At 39.6% G+C, this 18,802-nt stretch overlaps 1 protein-coding gene across 2 annotated transcripts; it reads left to right on the top strand.

Moving 5' to 3' along the window:
• Positions 1 to 663: 663 nt before the first annotated feature.
• On the top strand, positions 664 to 18,285 carry klhl2 (kelch-like family member 2). 2 transcript variants are annotated; one of them, XM_044191483.1, is made up of 15 exons: positions 664 to 1,229; positions 6,330 to 6,449; positions 6,557 to 6,663; positions 6,793 to 6,914; positions 8,136 to 8,298; positions 8,496 to 8,605; positions 8,702 to 8,818; positions 11,780 to 11,929; positions 12,041 to 12,158; positions 13,484 to 13,681; positions 13,848 to 13,949; positions 14,498 to 14,626; positions 14,825 to 14,965; positions 15,060 to 15,203; positions 17,510 to 18,285. In XM_044191483.1, exons 1-15 carry the CDS (start codon positions 1,162 to 1,164, stop codon positions 17,560 to 17,562), a joined length of 1,842 nt encoding a protein of 613 aa, XP_044047418.1. In that variant the 5' UTR covers positions 664 to 1,161; the 3' UTR covers positions 17,563 to 18,285. The 2 variants fall into 2 exon arrangements, with proteins under 2 accessions (XP_044047418.1, XP_044047419.1); XM_044191484.1 differs by having other exon boundaries at positions 678 to 1,229; positions 16,753 to 18,285.
• Positions 18,286 to 18,802: the final 517 nt, after the last annotated feature.

The raw sequence follows: 18,802 nt of genomic DNA, 5'->3' as shown, positions 1-18,802 counted from the left end.
ATGAAATAATAAATACAAAATTATGAAATGTAAAGTCAGAAGTATGAAATACTAAGAAGAATTGAGACTGTAAATCAAAATTGTGAGATATAACAAAGTTTTGAGTTAGTAAAATTATTGTTTAGTGGGATCCCCATTGCCAAGGCAACAACTACTTTCCCTGGGGTCATGAGATACAAAATCAAAATTGTGAGGTACTAAGGCACGTTTTGACTTACTAAATCAAGGTTATGAGATATTAAAAATGGTGACTTACTAAGTAAAATTTATGAGATAGTCAAAATTGATTTATTATGTCAAAATTATAGGATAATAATTTGATTTACTCTCTTAATTCTAGATTATTACATAACAAATGTATGCTTAATGTATAGTTATGTAGTTATTAGTAGGACAAAATTGCACCAACCTGTACAGTATATAACATTATCCACTGATTTGCACTAATAATGTACAGTATATTAAGTGTAATGGCCTATTCAATACATTAGAGTTAAAGATTCTAGTCTTTATTCTCAGCTTTAATTTGATTTGAATTTGTTGTTTTACATTATTTGGCTTTTTATTGATTTTTGTTCATACCTTAGTTTCCTGTTATTGTGAACTGGCTGCTGTAACGCTGTAACCTATATATCTAAGGTAGTCAAATGTTTGACTATTCGTATTATTATGATCATGTCCCTGCATGTCAGCCTCCTCCCCGGTCAGTCTTCCACAGCTAGAGGGAGACAGTGCTTTCTTGTGGGACGCCTTGGCTGCTCAGAGGACCGTCTTTGCAGACATGTCCTTGTTTGTGCGTTTTAATCAGCGATTGGAAAATAACAGGTAGCCTTGTCCGTCCGCCTCTCGCACCCCATATACACCCAGGAGGGAAATTAAGTCAAAATAAACCCTTTTTTTGACGCTAAGGTTGGCTCCTTTTCCTGCGCGTTTTTTGTTTTGTTGAGGGGGGACCGACAGGAGAAGCAGTCCGCAGGGTACAGCAGCCGGGTTGAATCGCAACGTGTTTGTACTGAGTGTCACCGCAGCCGGGCTGTGTTTTATATGAAACAGCCTGGTTTAATGGGGCTGCCGTCAGCCCGCCTCACCGCCTCTGGACACATGATCGCCGTGATTCACGCTTGAATTTAGACCCACTAAAGACGACATCGTGGATATGGAATGGTGCATGCCGCTGGGCCAAGTTTTCAGCCTCTGAAAAACACCGGAATCATGGACAGTCATCCGCTGTAAGTGCAAAAAAAAAAAAGCTGAGTGTGTGTGTTGACGTTTCCCAGTGGCTGCTTGACTGATGGTGCCGCATTGACAGAGACAGCGGCCAGCCGGTGTGGCGGCTCACTGACCGGGGCGGGGGCGGGGGACCAGTCACTGATACCCGGGGACTGACACCGAGCCTGTCCGCAGCAGGCTGGGGGTTATAATCAGTGGCGGCTGGTGGAAAATTTTCTAGGTAGGGCTGTGCCACAGCCAATCAATTTCAGCAAACATCCCAGTATGATTTAATGCAACAACAAAAAGTGAATGTATCAAAAAGGAATTCCTACTTTGCAGTTAAATATTTAACAATTATTTTATTCCAACGTAAATTAAAGCGCCTTGACAAACACATCAGGACATCTTATTTTGGTCACCCACACAGGCGACTTCAGTATAATATAAGACATGTAATTTCTTGAGATGCCCCTATGGACCTTGTTTTGTTGGGGAAACCAACAGGGAGGCAAAGATCAGGATAAGTAAACATGAAGTGTAATTAGTGGTGTTAAGTTGCTATTCAGACACTTGAATGGACATAAGCATGGGAGTCACGTGCTCTGAGGGGTAGAAATAGTAAACTTCTGCTTCAAAACTCTCTCACAAGTGAATTAAATTGAATTATAATAAATTGTGGGGTCCCTGATAACCAATACAAAACAGTTAACAGAAGGAAATACCCACAATAAGAACATAAACAACCTTGTACATATCGATTGACCTCTAACACATTGAATAATTAGAAATTTATTTTAAAATGTCAACTATGCACATCGCACAAAAACACACAATGGTGCTGAACATGAACAAATGTACACGACCAGTCAGAGTTTGACTACATTTGCTTGATACCTGGTTATTCACTGCCCATCTGAAGCCTGCAGCGATGCTGTCTGCGGCTGGTAGTGAACCCGAAAACCCGCCGTTTGATGTTACTGTTGGCGTCGATGTAGCTTATCACAAGCACCAGCTGGCAGTGGGTGGGAAATGTCAGTCCTCTCTCTGCTTGAATGGAGATACAATCAGCGGTCTTTACTTCCTCCAGAATGTAATCCTTTAGCACTGACAGCAAGCAGTCCAACAGCTCGTTTTGTACCGTATTTGACGCACCTTTAAAAGTAAGTTAGCTGTCAAGGTGCTGCTCCGGCACAATGTCTGGGGAGGCAACAAAGTCACCTGAAAATGCCAGGGTAGTCCGAGGAGTCTGTCTCGTCATGCCCACACAAGGACAACACAAAAGCCCGAAAAAAAACTACACAGAACAGATTATTTTGGATAAAATGTGCCTGTTTTTAATCCACCTCCTCACTGTTTCCTCACCGCGATCCAGTGGCCGCCGTCCCGCTGCGTAGCAACGTTCACTCAGCCTAATGTGGCTAACGTTAGCCGGACAGTTATCCATGTGTGTCCTGGTGTTCTCATGTTTCCTTACTTTCTCAGACAGGTACTTCATATTAACTCACTCCCGTAACTGTCCATGCTGAATCTGTCCCCGTTGTTTAAAAAAAGAAAGAAAAGAAAGCAAAATAAGCCATTAGCATGACTGCGTCCAGCTAGCCAGGCCTTTCTGGTGCACCAGCTCCCTTTCTCGCTAACCTGCTGTCTAATTGGAGGTCAGGTTGATCTGGGCCCAGCTCTTTCACCTGTAGTTTCTCCGCCAAAGTTCTCCTCTCAAACGGATCTTGGAAGAGAGATTTTACCGAGTTAGGGTTGGGTCCTGGAGGAGTAGGTTAGTGATGGCGCTCGCTATTCTCATGTAGTTAAAATGGCGCCTGTAGAGGTCCTGACCTACCAGCAGCGGTTCGCTTGGGGCGATTCATCGCCCTTCTCGGATTAGATTTGAGGACGCTGATTGGCTAAATTTTATGTCATATGTTCATATCATTGGCTAAACTGCTACACAGACCCGCCTCCTGTGGGCGATTCCTCCATCGCCCCAGAGCTGCTGAGACACCAGACAGAAGTGTAGGAAAAGCATATATGTTGGGCAGATGATTTTCTATCATATTTTACACATATTACACTCCATATTTCAAACACACAAATATTGACAATTTGTTTAATTTATTATTATTATTATTACTATTATTATTAGTAGTAATGGATTTTGGGGCCTCTATTGGTCATCCGCCACTGGTTATAATGTTATGATTTGTTGTTATAACGCAGGTGTTTTGTTTATAGCAAAGGTGGATATATGTGTTAACTGCCTTATAGCCATGTGTGTGTGGGTGTGTTTGTGACAGAAAACAAGGGCCACGTGATTTTGCCATGAGCAGCATAACATGTGTTGGATTTTTTTTGTATTTAAAGCACGAGGCCATTTGTGTGTGCTTAACAGTGGTGGGAAGTAACAAAGTACATTAACAGTGTGGAGGTACTTGTATTTAACTTGAGTAGTTACTTTTTTATGCTTATACTTCACTACATTTCAGAAGTAAACATTGCATTTTTTTACTCCACCACATTTATTTGAAAGCTATATTCAACACACAAAACATATGATCATCTTATACATTACAGTACCATCAGTAGCTTCCAACCATTTTTGGCTTGTGACCTTTTAAAATTATTCAGTGTTTCACAAAATTCTGTTTAGATTAGGTAAAAGTCCAAACTGAATACAAATCTCTGTAACTTTGTCCTTTTTAAAATTTCCTTTCACAACCCCTCAGATTTATCATGTGAGCCTTTGGATGGGCCAGACCCCTAGACCCCCTATAAACCAGCTAACTGTATATAACATAGTTAAAATCAGCTCCACCTCATCCAGCTACAACAGTAAATGCTACATGATGCATTAGTAATAATGTAATACATATAATATTATATCAGTCACAGGGGTCATTTTTCTGCAGAAAGACTACTTTTATTTTTGATACTTTAAGTACATTTTGCTGATATGTTTGTACTTTTACTTAAGTAAGATTTTGAATGACTTTTACTTGTAATGGAATATTTTTACATGAAGTTATTCATACTTTTACTCAAGTAAAGGATCTGAATACGCGTTCCATTCATTGCTACCAAATATTAGTTAATTATGTTTGTGTGTTTGTAGTTGAAGTGCTGAAGATGTGCAGCATCTACAAATTCAAATTTACACTCAGTGGCCACTTTATTGGGTCAAGGCTGGGTTATCATGCAACCCTCAGGGGCCCCAAAAGCCCCAGGTTCAGTGTGTGTCAATTGGTTAATGTATTTGATTAATTGCTAATTTGTTAGGGAATTAAAGGTACAAAATCAACTATGGCAAGCCCTGCATTATTAGTTAATGTTGTGGCCCTGTCTGTCAAAAGCTCATCTGAAGACCTTAATTATTAGTTTATATTGAACTCACGTGGTGCATATTCCTAAAGTTTTAATCAAACCACCTCAAACCAAATGACACACATAAAAGCTGGGGCCAGGTAGTATTATTCCATCATAGGAGTACTGGTTGGGTCTTTACTTAATGGTGACTTGGAAGCAAAAGGGTACATATACACTGCTCAGAGGGTGGGAGGTGGGTGGTGGGGTGGCAATAGGAGCCAGTTTATTAGGTACTCATAGCTAAAACTAATGCAGTGTAATACAACAGTCCTGCAATAATTCCCACCTTTTGTGAAGGTTATAATGCTCAGTTTTTGTTGAAACTGATTTAGAGAGGTGTTGATTCAACTGTATGATCATTTTGGAGGCTGCAGTTTGTGGTGCTGTTGAATTGTACTGTGTTATATTGAGAGGTGTTTTTTATTATTAGTTATATTCTAATATTCTACACCTCAGTTCAATGGAGGTGTTATTTGTGGTGCTCACAACAGTGAAAAGTGACATTTAAAACATACAACAGCAACATCTGTCTCCACAATCAGTGGCCCAACTACTCGGAATAGTCCACATAATATGCTGTTAACAGTTTTCATGGGGACTATGTCTTTTGTAAGAAAGTATTGTGTTGTACATCTCAAAACCTCAGAAGACACAGACAAAACCACATGGCAAGAAACTTCTTGAGGTAAATATAAATTATTTTCTGTGTGAGGTAACTAAATCACAGTTGCAAATGATGCTACAGTGCTGGCTCATAATAGGTTTCATGCCAGAGCAACATTTGTCACATACTAATCGATCGTCAACTCGTCAACTCCTGACCTCTGTTTATTTTTCTTCATGTAGTGTGTCTGTGCTTGGGATTTATTGTGATGATTTTTGTGTATGCTTCCCTTAAAAAAAGTAATAAAATAACTAGTTAAACTATTTACCTCTTTATAGCTGACAAATGCTGCTAGTTGACATTCAGCCTGTTGTGATACACCCTAGTTGAAGCAGTGTTTGTAATTTATACAAATGAAGCTATTATGCAGTGTTTACATTATTTTATGTCATGGCAAGTACTTTTTTCTGATTGGCTGGCAGGTGTCCAGGACACCTCAAACAAAGATCCAGTCAACACATTTAAGGGTGGATACACCCAAATTACAAAAAACATATTTGATTAAGTACAGTACTTCTTGTGGTTTGATTTAAAAAAAAAATTAAATTAAAAATTAAAAAATAATCCATTCACCTCCATTGGAGTGGAGGCAGAAATCTCAGAACCACGAGAGAGAAATGAAAGAATATGTTTTTTTAACCACCAAGTTTTATATAGGTATATTAAACTAAAGGCACCAATAGCAGCAATATACTAATTGCTACAGTTCCTCCTTGCTAACAGTTCAACCAACTCTCACTGGTGAAACAGACCTATCCAAAGTTTTAAACTGATTACAAACAAACTTTAGAAATAGATGAGGATTTGAACACAGCTTCTCATTCTGCTTGTTTTAAGTGGCCATTGTACATGAAAGATAATGCACTCCAAGATGTCCTGTTATAGAACAGCTATATTCATATATCAGGACACTTCGTTGTGTAATTTCACTTACTTGCCTGCCTCCTGTTTGTGAAAGAAAGCATCAGTCCTATATCTGCCCTCAGTAACGGGCAGCATAATGATCTAGACATGCACTATTACTTAGTTATTCTCTGTTAATTTGTTTGTATGTTTGTTTGTTTCCTTCATGTATATGTATCTGTACTGTCCCTCTCAGGTGCACTAGACTTTGTCCACATGCTCTGGACAAAGAAGATGGAGTCGAGAGGCAAGGTCCTGTCACTCTCAACCCTCGGCACATGAGGAAGGCGTTCAAAGTCATGAACGAGTTGCGCAGGTGATGCAATTCTCTGTTGTTTCATCATCCCCCAAATCCTCTGAGTACCACCATTTAAACTTTAATTGTAATCTCTCGCCTCTCAATCTCTTAACATGCCCATACAGCCAGAGCTTGCTGTGTGATGTGACCATAGTGGCGGAGGATGTAGAGGTCGCTGCTCACAGGGTGGTTCTGGCTGCTGGGAGCCCCTACTTCCACGCTATGTTCACAGGTGAGGGCTCTCTTCCATCCGTGCAGCTGGACATCTGGCAGGATCTTTGCACCATGTGTTTCAGCGTCTGTTTTTTGAGTTTGTTATGTCCTGTGTGGTAATGGATGTCTAACACGTGTGTACCGACAGGTGAGATGGCAGAGAGCAGGGCGAAACGAGTCAGGATAAAGGAGATGGACGGCTGGACTCTGGGCCTTCTGGTAGACTACATCTACACAGCAGAGATACAGGTCACAGAGGACAACGTGCAGGTAAACCCACACACCTTTATACACATAAATGCATTATCTGAAAACTTATATCACCTGTTATCCCATTGAGCAGACTCGCACTGGTCAATGGAAACACAGATACCTCTGTTCAGAGGTTCTTTAATACTCTAACATTTCGATTCTGTATTTCTGAGGGCTAAATGGCTTTTGTGTGACAGTATTTGTTAGTCACTCGGTTTCACTGGTGTTAATCTGGCTACATATATGCTATTTCATATCAGTGACTGTCTACATGCAAACACACACACACACACTTGAACTTCCTGGAAAACGGTGAATCTTCAGTGGTGACTTAACCCCGCCATCCAGCCACTGAAGTTATCGCTCCTTTCTGACCGCCTTATCAAATGAAACTGCCTTTTTTCCATTTCTGTTAACCAAACCCGTTGGTATGCACTTTCAAATTGATCCCTAACTGTTTTATGTCCAGTTTCAACAGTAATTACGTCCCATTAATGAAATAACAGTCGACCTTTAAAGCAAGTCTTCGGTAAACAAAAATTGACTGCATAGAACAATTCCCTCTAGTGACATTTCATTTATCACAACCAATAACTGTGTATTACTGACTAGGAGACAGTACATTTCCAACATGACAGTACTTTTCCTGCCCAGATCTTTTCCATGCACAGGCATATATTTAAAAAGAAAATTGTCAAGTAAGCAGGCTTTCTCAGCAGAAGTGTTCTTGGGTTATACTTTCTAGATTAACCTGAAAATGGGAATCTGTTTTCATGATCACATTGATGTCGCTGACATCAAAATGCTGCTGAGATTAGGGAATAATCAGATCACTACAGTGCAAATAAGCACTGTAGATTACAAGTATCGATTTATTTCACTTGATAAATGTGTTCATGTGTTAAGCACCTTTAAGCTAATTTTTATCCTGTAAAAGATTAAAATTAAACAAAAAGGAGTTCTTACTACTGTTATTTACAGTTTAGTTTGGAAACACAGACCTTGTACTGCATGTATTTTATCAGAAGTCTTGCTGCAGCAGCAGCAGCCTTAAGTGGAGCAGTTTGGTTTCTCATTCAAGGAAACTGTAGCAGTGACAAGCAGGTCTGACATAAAGATGGTGTCTTTCTACACATCCCCTTTAATTTAAGTCATCTGCATTATATAGTACCACAACTACCACTTTATGCAGGTTGTTCTCTCTGTGTGTGTGTGTGTGTGTGTGTGTGTGTTTAATAGGCATTGCTGCCTGCAGCAGGCCTGCTCCAGCTGAATGAGGTGAAAAAGGCTTGTTGTGAGTTCCTGAGCTCTCAGCTTCATCCATCCAACTGTCTGGGTATACGAGCCTTCGCTGACCTGCACGCCTGCTCTCAGCTCCTCACACAGGCGAACAGTTACGCAGGTTTGTGTGTGCATGTGAACAGCTCTTATTGCTCTGCTAAAATGGGGTTGCGTGTGTCGTGGAGGATATGGGACAGAATGGATGAGACTGAATGAAAACAATGAAAATGTTAAGATATATAGTTGTGGGGAGAAAAAAAAAGCTGTGTTCATCTGCAGTCACAGAGTAGTTTTTTTATTTGATGTTTATGCTGACAGAGCAACATTTCACTGAGGTGGTTGGGAGTGAAGAGTTCCTCAATTTGGGCATGGAACAAGTGTCCAGCCTGATCGCCAGCGACAAGCTCACCATCCCCACAGAGGAGAAGGTATACACACATTCATCCTGCTCAATATACTCAGGTAGGACAGCACGACCAGATTATTGTACCTGATGTGATTAAAGTGTGTACTGTATTGTGTAGGTTTTTGAGGCAGTGATAGCTTGGGTCAACCATGACAATGATGTCCGGCAGGAACACTTGGCTCACCTGATGGAACATGTTCGCCTGCCGCTCCTCTCCAGAGAGTACCTGGTGCAGGTATGAGTGTCTGCATCTGTATGGTTGGGGGTTTTTTTTGGAGAAAATTTGTTCTTCTTCTTAAACTGAATGGGGCTGTTGCTCTGTCACTCAGCATCTGACTAGCTTAGCTACGGATAAGAAAAGGGCTTAGGTTTGCATATGTAGGGACAGTAGGGACATGTCCCTACCAATATTTTGGGAGGACAGAATTGTCCCTACCAATATTTGATCGAACTTGTTTGCATTATGTTTGGAGTGAAGTCATATTAGATCATTCCGATGTTCCCTCCCAGAGGCTACTTAAAATGATTGGCCATTAATGTTGTGTCCCTACCAATGTTGAGACCAAACCTACGCCCTTGGGATTAGAGCAGGCGCAGCAAATCCGGGACTTGCAGGGGTTTAAAACGCAGCCGCGTGCTAAACAGGACCTTTGTTTCCACTGTTGTACACATTTCCACATTGTTGTACAACTAATCAATACTGAATGTGATTACACCATGAGTGATGTTGTGTGCATGATTGTTGAGACTCTCTCCCTTGACAGGGGCCCAATGACTTGATGCAACATTGATAATGACTTTAGGTCCAATGAACAGAACATGTTGCACATGTGACAGTTGACTATCACTACCATTAAGTAATATTGTTCTAAATATTTCAGTCAAATGCAGATCATATCGTAGCACATTTGCCCCTGTGTTTCTGTTCAGTATCATTAATCTGTTAAATATACAGTATTAACCAGTGGTGGAAGAAGTATTCAAATCAAGTAAAAGTAGCAATACCACACTATAAAAATACTCTGTTACAAGTAAAAGTCCTGCATTAAAAATTTTACTTAAGCAAAAGTACAGCAACAAAATGTACTTAAAGTATCAAAGTAAAAGTACTCAGTGTTATATTATATTATTGGACCAATATTGATTAATTAATGTGTAAGCGTTACTTTAATGCTACTTAGTTGGTCGACGTGGAGCTAATTTTAGATGCTTCACATACTGCTGGGTCATTAATCTGTAATAATGCATCATATTTTATAAAATGATACAATTTTTATGTATAATCTTACTCTGAAAAGTAAGTAGTAACTATAGCTATAAAATAAATGTAGTGAAGTAAAAAGTACAATATTTCCCTTTGAGATGTTGTGGAGTAGAGGTATAAAATGGATATCAGTGCCTTAAATCTGTGCTTCAGCACAGTACTTGAGTAAATGTACTTGATTACTTTCCACCGCTGGTATCAACTTACACTAAATCAGCAGGGCATCTGAAAATACATATATGATTATTACACGTCCTCCTTGCAGACACTGGACTTGTGGCAGTGCATTAATCAACAAATGGTTGTCATGTTTGTCAGATAATCAGTAACCCTTTTTCTGGCATCAAAAATGAATTGAGGAAGAAGTGACACTTTTAATTGTAACTACACAACTGTAGAAGTTTTACACTTGATTGTAATGTTCAGCCTTCAAAACAACATACATGGTGAAAGATTTGAAATGTTGGAAATGAATAAAATGATCCGAGCTGTACGAATATGTCCTTATACTGAACTTCATGACCTTAAACCTCAGTTAAACCAGGTCTGCAGCAGGTTTTAGTTAAACCTCAGATACAGTGACCTCTATAGGAGTTTAGGTGATTTCCACAGGAGCACAGCAACCGGGTTCAGACTAAACCAGGGGTGCAGTTCTGAAGACACAGCAATGGGGTTTAAGTGATCATGTGACGCAGACAACACAGGTTTAAACCCATCCTAAAGCTTAGACCACAGCTAAGCTAATTATTCTATGATCGAAGGCAGATGAGTTAAGGTTTTGAGCTGCATTTGTTGTCAGAAACATTTCTTAAGAACTTCTTAACTTAAAAACTCTTCTGTGCTTACAGTAAGTGCCAGTCTTGTTTCAACACACAGGCAGTATAAATACTCTGTGTGTGTTTCTAGCACACAGCCAGCCAACATGTTGCTACGTATCCAGTTTACAGGAGACGTTGTCCAACTAGTTTTTTCTGCTGTTGTTGAAACAGATGAGGTGGCAAAAACATCAGGTTTCTCACACCAATGCCAAATCAAGTTAACAGAAATGTTTCAGTCAGGTAAACTCCTGTTGCTATATATTCTAGTTAATTGATGTCAGTTTTGGAGTTTTTGTTTTTAGTTTTGTTTATTACTAGTGGACCTTGGCAACAAAAGAAAATATTTGCTGGTATAGATGACTTTCACTGTCACTGTTTCACTGAGGAAAGATTGGTCCAAATTTTAAAACAGGCTTTTCCCAAGTGACCTCCTAATTTTTTCCAAAGATTCAAAGATTTAGTCATCACACACATAATGGTACATAGTACGGTTTGACGTGAAATGCTTGGATACCATCTCCTATTCTACCATAGATTGTGCATAGTATCATAAAATATGATATAGTAATATTTATAATAAAAATGCACTAGTATTGACTTAAAAAAAAGAAGATTTAGGTCAAAGAAAAGGGGGAAAAAGCAAAAGTATGTACAGTGCAGTAGGTAGACTGTAAGCAAGTAATTAAAAGTGGAATATGGAGCATAGAATATGAAATATTGGACATGCGAATGCAGAACAAAATGGGCATTTTAAAGGATACAAATATAGAGATAAAGCGTAAGATGTAATGTAAAGTGGAGAATTATCTAAGTATATACAAGAGAGTAGTACCGTATCGTCGGGCAGTATTGGAAGCAGGATTTAAATTTTGAATCTTGCTCCTGTTATTTTGTGGGTCTCCAAGGAGTTCAAACTCCTAATTACGAGAAAGCAGAGCAACTGCCAAAGTTGGGCAGTCTAGTATTTAATCCTCTTGAGTAAAAACATGATGGTTTATATAATTTTAGTTGTACAGTTACCTCTGTGTCTCAGTTGCTGTGTCACAATATACTGTTGCACTTTTGTAAATCCAGTTGTGTGATTGGTTCTTCTCTCGCTCTTTGGTTGTGTTAGCGGGTGGAGGAGGAGTCTCTCATTAAGAATAGCAGTGCGTGTAAAGACTACCTGATTGAGGCCATGAAGTACCACCTGCTGCCAGCTGACCAAAGAGCGCTGATGAAAACTGCACGCACACGCATGAGGACTCCAGCCTGCTGCCCGAAGGTACTTACACAGCCTCTGCTAAGTTATGAGGACTTACTCTTAGCGAATATGAAAAAAACAGTTGACCTACAATTCGTCATGTAATGGCACTGCTGTTCCTGTTCTGTGTAGGTGATGGTTGTGGTTGGAGGCCAGGCTCCCAAGGCCATCCGCAGTGTTGAATGTTATGACTTTGAGGAGCAGCGATGGTACCAGGTGGCTGAGCTCCCGACCAGGAGGTGCAGAGCAGGTAGGAAACCCTCAAACTGCATCACAATTAAGGGTCTGGAAGAACACGAAGGTGGGTCCATCACCCCCAAATCACCAAACTAATGGTGCATTCAGGTGGTCCTCATCAACTTGTAAATATTAAGTTAGTAAAAATAAAGTTTATCAGCAGGACCTTGCCCTCAAACAGCCAATAAAGTGTAAATACCACTTGTAAACTGGACAGGTTTCATGATACATTACCAGTGTTATTGGCAAATAGGTTAATATTTAATATACTGTATCCATATAACTTGTGATGGTGTTCAGGCCTTCTAGTGGGTTTTCCATTTGTCTAGTTCAATCAGAATCTGAATCAGAAATACTTTATTGATCCCCGAGGGGAAACTCTTTAAGTGTGTATTTTTCTAGTGACTGATGAACACAAGTACCTCATAAGGCGTGGTCATGTGAAATTTCCAGAGTGTATGAGTTCATGAGATTCACCTTATTACAAAATTCAGTAGCGCACAATGGAATAGAGGATACTGAGGGTTGCAAAGAATACACTGTCTTCCAGATTCAGGCAAAAGACGGCTGTATTTCTCTGCAGTGTATGAAAAGGGAACAGAGCTTGTCAACCGATTCATGATGTATTCAGTTTAGAAGTACAGACACAGCTACAGACTGTGGTAACTTCTGTATTTTTGATGCGACAATCGTACGTGCGTGCACGCTCTCAAGTCAGATCTTGGCGTGGAGATTCAATCTATTTGTGATCAAAATTCATATTCTGAGGCATTCTTATTTGGTTTCCCTATTGTGCATATTTAAAGGTGACCTGGGTATTGTTGCAAACAGCATCATTCTTTTACTATGCCCCCTGGTGGCATGTTTCCAACTATCTTCCACCATATACACCCACAGATAGGCTTCACTGTGAGGATGCATGAAGGAAAACAAGTTTGTTAGTTTGTTACATCGTCAGAAATGCCAGCGTTGGAAGTAGTACTCATATCTTTTACTCAAGTAAAAGTAGCAATACCAAAAATAATTAAGGATTCTCTCACACTTTATGCAGTTTTTACCCAAGGATTATTTAAAATGTGATGGGAGTGTATGTTCAATCAGATTTTCTCACACAGAATTCACGTCGAAGTGTCCAGTGTGGAGGGACTGTATTGATCCTCGGGGGGAAATTCACTAAAGAAAGTGTAACCTCGACCAAAGATGACCCTCACTCCCCACTTTGTGACATTTTCCACTCTGATGCTGCTTCAACATTCACCCTCACTAGAACGGGCTGTTTGTGTGTCTTTTTGTAGATATTTGTGTTTACCTCTGTATCGCATGTGTTGTTTCTTTTAGGTGTGGTGTACGTGGGTGGGTGTGTGTATGCAGTCGGTGGTTTCAACGGTTCTTTGCGTGTGCGGACGGTCGACTGTTACGACCCGATGATGGACCGCTGGACGAGCGTGAGCAGCATGCAAGACCGTCGATCAACGCTTGGGGCTGCTGTGCTCAATGGACTCCTGTACGCGGTGGGGGGCTTTGACGGCAGCACAGGTACAGCTGTGTTGGTGTGACGTTAAAATGTGTCTTTTACATTGCCGTGATCAGTGAGGCCAAGACACTGCATCCCCACAGGCTTTTAATTTGTGTAACAACAGGAAATGATAAAACATGTGACTGTTCATGGTGTTTCTGCTGCATGTTCTGTGTGTGTCTGCAGGTCTGTCGACAATCGAGGCATACAACGCTAAGACTGACGAGTGGTTCCATGTGTTGCCCATGAGTACCCGACGAAGCAGTGTAGGAGTTGGTGTTGTCAATGGTGAGTACAGTTCCCAGTTCAGTTTTACAGTCTGCACAACACCTTATAAACCATACAATAGTCCTGCAATGGTACAATAATGCATTACTGTACACTTTTAGTGTTGTGATGACTATAAAACACAGGAAAACATCATTAACAAAGTGATAAGCTATCAAAACAGACTGAAGGACCCTTAATCAAGCAAGCAAACTTTATTGTCAAAACAGAAGTTTACAGAGGTGCTTTACAGGAAATAAAAAAGGGGAGAAGAGAGATAGAAGAGATACAGAAGACCATATATAAAACAAAAAGAAATATGTGTATAACCCACAAGGTACAAGTTATAGAATCAAGAAAAAGCCAAATACTTAAATAGCAAAATACAAAAAAATATGTCTAAATTGCATCAAAACCTTTGTCAATTTCAACATTTTGAGCGTCACAAATATTTTATTTCCTGCATGGCTACCATATTGTATTTTAATGTGTTTCTATTATTTTGTCCACCACCGTGCCTCCCTCACTCTAAGTTATGAACTGCTGCATTTCTTGTGTGTGTTTTTCAGGGATCCTCTATGCCGTTGGAGGTTATGATGGTGCAACCAGACAATGTCTGAGTACAGTAGAAGCTTACAACCCTAAAAGCAATGCATGGAGCTACATCGCGGAGATGGGCACGAGACGCAGCGGAGCAGGTAAGTCTGTGTGTGTGGTTTTGTTTTTATATTTGAATATATTACATTTTTAAAGCCAACAGACAGACAAACCATTCTCACAGATGTATCCATCAAAACAACACGCATCCTATAAGACACTGATGCTGTGCTCAATGAGGGAAATTCATGATAAGACAGAAATGGTGACCAACTTTGTGTGTCCAATGTCCTCCTCAGGTGTAGGTGTGTTAAAAGGTTTACTGTATGCTGTGGGGGGTCATGATGGTCCATTGGTGAGGAAGAGTTGTGAAGTTTATGATCCGGCCTCTAACAGCTGGCGACAGGTAGCTGACATGAACATGTGTCGACGCAACGCAGGTAAGGAAGACCGTCTGCCCACCAGACAACCTCAGGTGTGAGATGTTACTCTGTTAGATGTCCATTAATCGTCATTCTGTATGTGTTTTTTCAGGTGTGTGTGCTGTAAATAACTTACTCTACGTGGTAGGAGGAGACGATGGCAGCTGCAATTTAGCCTCTGTGGAGTTCTACAATCCAAACTCGGACAAGTGGACACTAATGCCGACCTGCATGAGCACAGGACGCAGTTATGCAGGTGTGTAGGCAACACGTGAACATACGTTCTGAAAACTTGTGCAGGTACAATGCTGCTAACTTAATATTTTGCATCAACTGAAGTGAGAGGGAATTTTGGAAAAGGTTGAACTTATGTTTGAGCCACAGTTTAATATTATTTTTTTTCGACCTTTAGGAGAATCATATCATAATCATGTGAAATCCATAATTGCAAGAAGTTTTTGTTTACATAGGTGAACAGTTTTGTCGGATGTAATGCATTATAACATTTTGCATACATTTGCCATATAGTGATATATATACTGGATCAATATTGAGAAGTATTCATATTAATATTATGATACTGATTGCAACCATATTGCCTGCAGAAGTGTACATACCCAACACCAGAAATCAAATTTGACATGTAGGGTGACTCTAAGTGCTAGAGCCCGACCAATACTGGATTTTTGAGGCCAGTAGTGATATATGAGAGTTAAAAAAACCTAATAACATAAACATTTCTGATAAGGATCCCTTGGTATTGGTCATTAAATAATTGTGAGCGAGAATGTATTCAGCAGGACATTTAAACTTGCCGGTCCTCTGGTGGACAAACTCTGTAATGACGACACTTAATTACAGACTTTACAAAAAGACATTAGACAAAGATATAATAACAGAAGAGAAGAAAATATAATTAAAAATATTTATGATTTAAAAATAGAGAGAGTTACTTATACCAAACTTAAAACTTAATTCTAGATATTATTACTTATTATTATGTACATATACACTTTCTTACTGTAATACATATGTTATGTCACCCTATATATTTGATATCATGATATAGTTATTGTTATACTTTACCATTATACTATATACTCTCCTATATGTATTTACATACTTCACTTTTGTCACTTTAACTACTGCTTGTCATTTTAGTTACTGTACTACATATTTGTTATAATGTCACTTTTTATATCATACCATTCCAGTATTTATTACTGTATATTCTATTATCCTATAGTTATTATTGTATACATGTTATATTATATTATACCACCACTTTGTTAAATTTATCATCAATAAGAGGAACTCCACTATGTTGGGAGTCAGTCTTGGACAGATACCTCATTATTTCACATTAAGCACACTTATGTACACTACAGTATTGCACATATATAGTTTTTTATTTCAATTTGTTGTACAGTGCGTTCTCTACTTACTGTTTACTGTTTTTGTATCTGTATAGATATTTGGTTTAATTCTGATTAATTTTAGTTTATGTGTAGTTTTCCCCATTTTTATATTTCAATAAAGTGATCAATAAAGTGTTATCAGTGTTAAGAGAAATTCAAGAGAATGATGTGCATTGCTAATACAAGTATTACAACTATTTCTACTTTTAACACTGGTATTCCGGCTAATAGTACGCAACGTAAAAACTTTTTGCTTTCATTATTTTCCAATATTTCTACGTTTATATTAGGAATTTTCAACATGTGCTATGTATGAAAATTACATCACGTGTGGCGATAGCGAAGCACCCTCCTAATGTTTGTTGGGGTTTTCTTTTTTAACCACAGGTGTGACTGTGATCGATAAGCCCTTATGACTGCTCTTGACACCTGCCACTTATACGGAGCAGAATATGCTCTCCTGCTGAATACTGATCTTGGATCTGTCTATAATGCCAATGCTTCGATGTTGGGCAGCATTAGCACAGGCACTTACGAAGATGGAGAAAATGACAAGATTGTTGTTGTTGAGGATGATGATGAAGATTTTTGCACTTACCTGAACGGGGGAGCTGTAACAAACGGGGGGGGTCGGAACCCGTGTTTTAATCCCCTCCTGGCAGGACTGCCGCGGGCGACTGGACAAACCAGTTTGAAGCGCCACTGTACCACTGCAGTGTCATTGAAACGCTACTGACGTGAAGCTACTATAACTGCAAAGTTACTTTAACATTAGTAAAGTTAACGTGAAGCAGCGCTGAGAGAGACCACTGATCTAATCCGTGGGAGAGGAAGGCAGAGAAGGACCGTTTGGGACTGAAATCTTTGTTTCTCCTTCGTTTTTATCCTCCTGAAAAGTGTGTGTGTCCGAGTGTGTGCATGCGTGCGTGCGCGCGCTTGCATTTAAAGGTGCTCCTTTGCTTGCACATGTGAGCATGTGTGTTTGTGTGCATCTGAGTCTCTGTGTGGTGGTCCGACGCCGCATGAACGCACTCTGTCTGACCTCTGACCTTTTACAGTGTTGCAGTGTGGCTGTTCAAGAGTGCCTGAATGTCAAATGACACCCCTGCTTCCCTCTTCCTCTCCTTCGTTATGTCTCGAGTAGCTACTGTTACCGGCCAGGTCACAGCTGGACTCGGCACCGCTGTTCTGGGATAAAGAAATGCATCTGAGAGCTGACTCCAGATCGGTGATGATGCCGTCGGTTGCGTTAGCCCGCATGAATTCAGAACATCCACATGAGAAGCAGTTGCAGAAAATTTTCATTTCTTCTGGAAAAACTGACTTTCACTGGAATACAACTGTTCTGGTAAAGGAGAAGCCTCATTCATGTTGCCAGACAGACAGAGGGAGAAGCTGTTTGAGATGAAAAACAGTTGGATGTATCAGTGCTTTACTGTCTTTGCTGTGGTTGTAACCACTAATGACACCAACGGCCTGAACTCACTGCATGGTCCCTAACTTTAACCTCCTGTCCTTCAACAGTACCCTCCTCTCCCTCGGTGTAGCAACCTTATTAACAACTGCACACCCTGACGTACTATGAATGTGCCATTTTTAATAAGTGTCTTTATTTCTGTCTCTCTTTACTACTTTACTAATTTGTTCTCTCTTTCTGGAAAGTGACCAAACTCCTAATTTTCTTTTCGTTCAGCCTTTTTCTCTTCCCTCTCCTCCTATATTGAAATTTGCTATAATAGTAACTGGTATCGCTGTTTCTTGTCAGTGTATTGAGGAATGTCATGTAGGCTAATGACTTTGAAAATGTTTCATTACTTGTTTTATATTATCATTAATAAATATGCTTCTTGTATTTAAAGCTGTGAAATGATATTATCTGTTTTTAAAACTTTGCCAAATCAGTAAATCATTGAAATGGGACGTGCTGTGTGTGATATTTTAATAACTGTACAGTGATTCATTTATTACAATTTCATATGTCACCATTAGTGTCAGGTATTGAACATCAATACTTTTTTGGTACTGACGATTGTGAAGATAATACTTCTGTAGTTCTACATACAGAAGATTTTCAATTAAGGACTTTTACTTGTAATGCAGTATTTGTACAGTGTGGTACTGCTACAGTACTGTACTGTACTTTTAATTAATGCTTTGAATACACTGCCACCACTGGGCTTAAGTATTGTTTTTGGTATTGCCACAGAAACTCAGGTATGATATTAGCACTAGAAGTGAAAAATGATACTCAGCCCTATAGTCACAATGAAATGTTTAATGGGACAAGAACGGAAATATAACAAGTTCAGGTTCTTTTTAGTCATGCACAACGATTACAGTCATTGGCAATGAAATTCTTAGATGTCAGACTCCCTCCAACAATGTTCATACAAATATGTATTAAAAAAGTCATGTCAGTAAAATCTAATTAGAATCT

This window comes from Siniperca chuatsi, linkage group LG3, assembly GCF_020085105.1.
Source record: "Siniperca chuatsi isolate FFG_IHB_CAS linkage group LG3, ASM2008510v1, whole genome shotgun sequence".
NCBI classification, from domain to species: Eukaryota; Metazoa; Chordata; class Actinopteri; order Centrarchiformes; family Sinipercidae; genus Siniperca; species Siniperca chuatsi.
This window is presented reverse-complemented; position numbering and strand designations above follow the sequence as displayed.

Bases quoted from the DNA above. Each gene is read 5' to 3' on its own strand.
- klhl2 (XM_044191483.1), top strand. From the start codon at position 1,162: ATGGTGCATGCCGCTGGGCCAAGTTTTCAGCCTCTGAAAAACACCGGA. The intron at 6,915-8,135 runs GTAAACCCACAC...TGTGTTTAATAG, and splicing joins TCACAGAGGACAACGTGCAG to GCATTGCTGCCTGCAGCAGG. The intron at 13,950-14,497 runs GTGAGTACAGTT...TGTGTTTTTCAG, and splicing joins AGGAGTTGGTGTTGTCAATG to GGATCCTCTATGCCGTTGGA.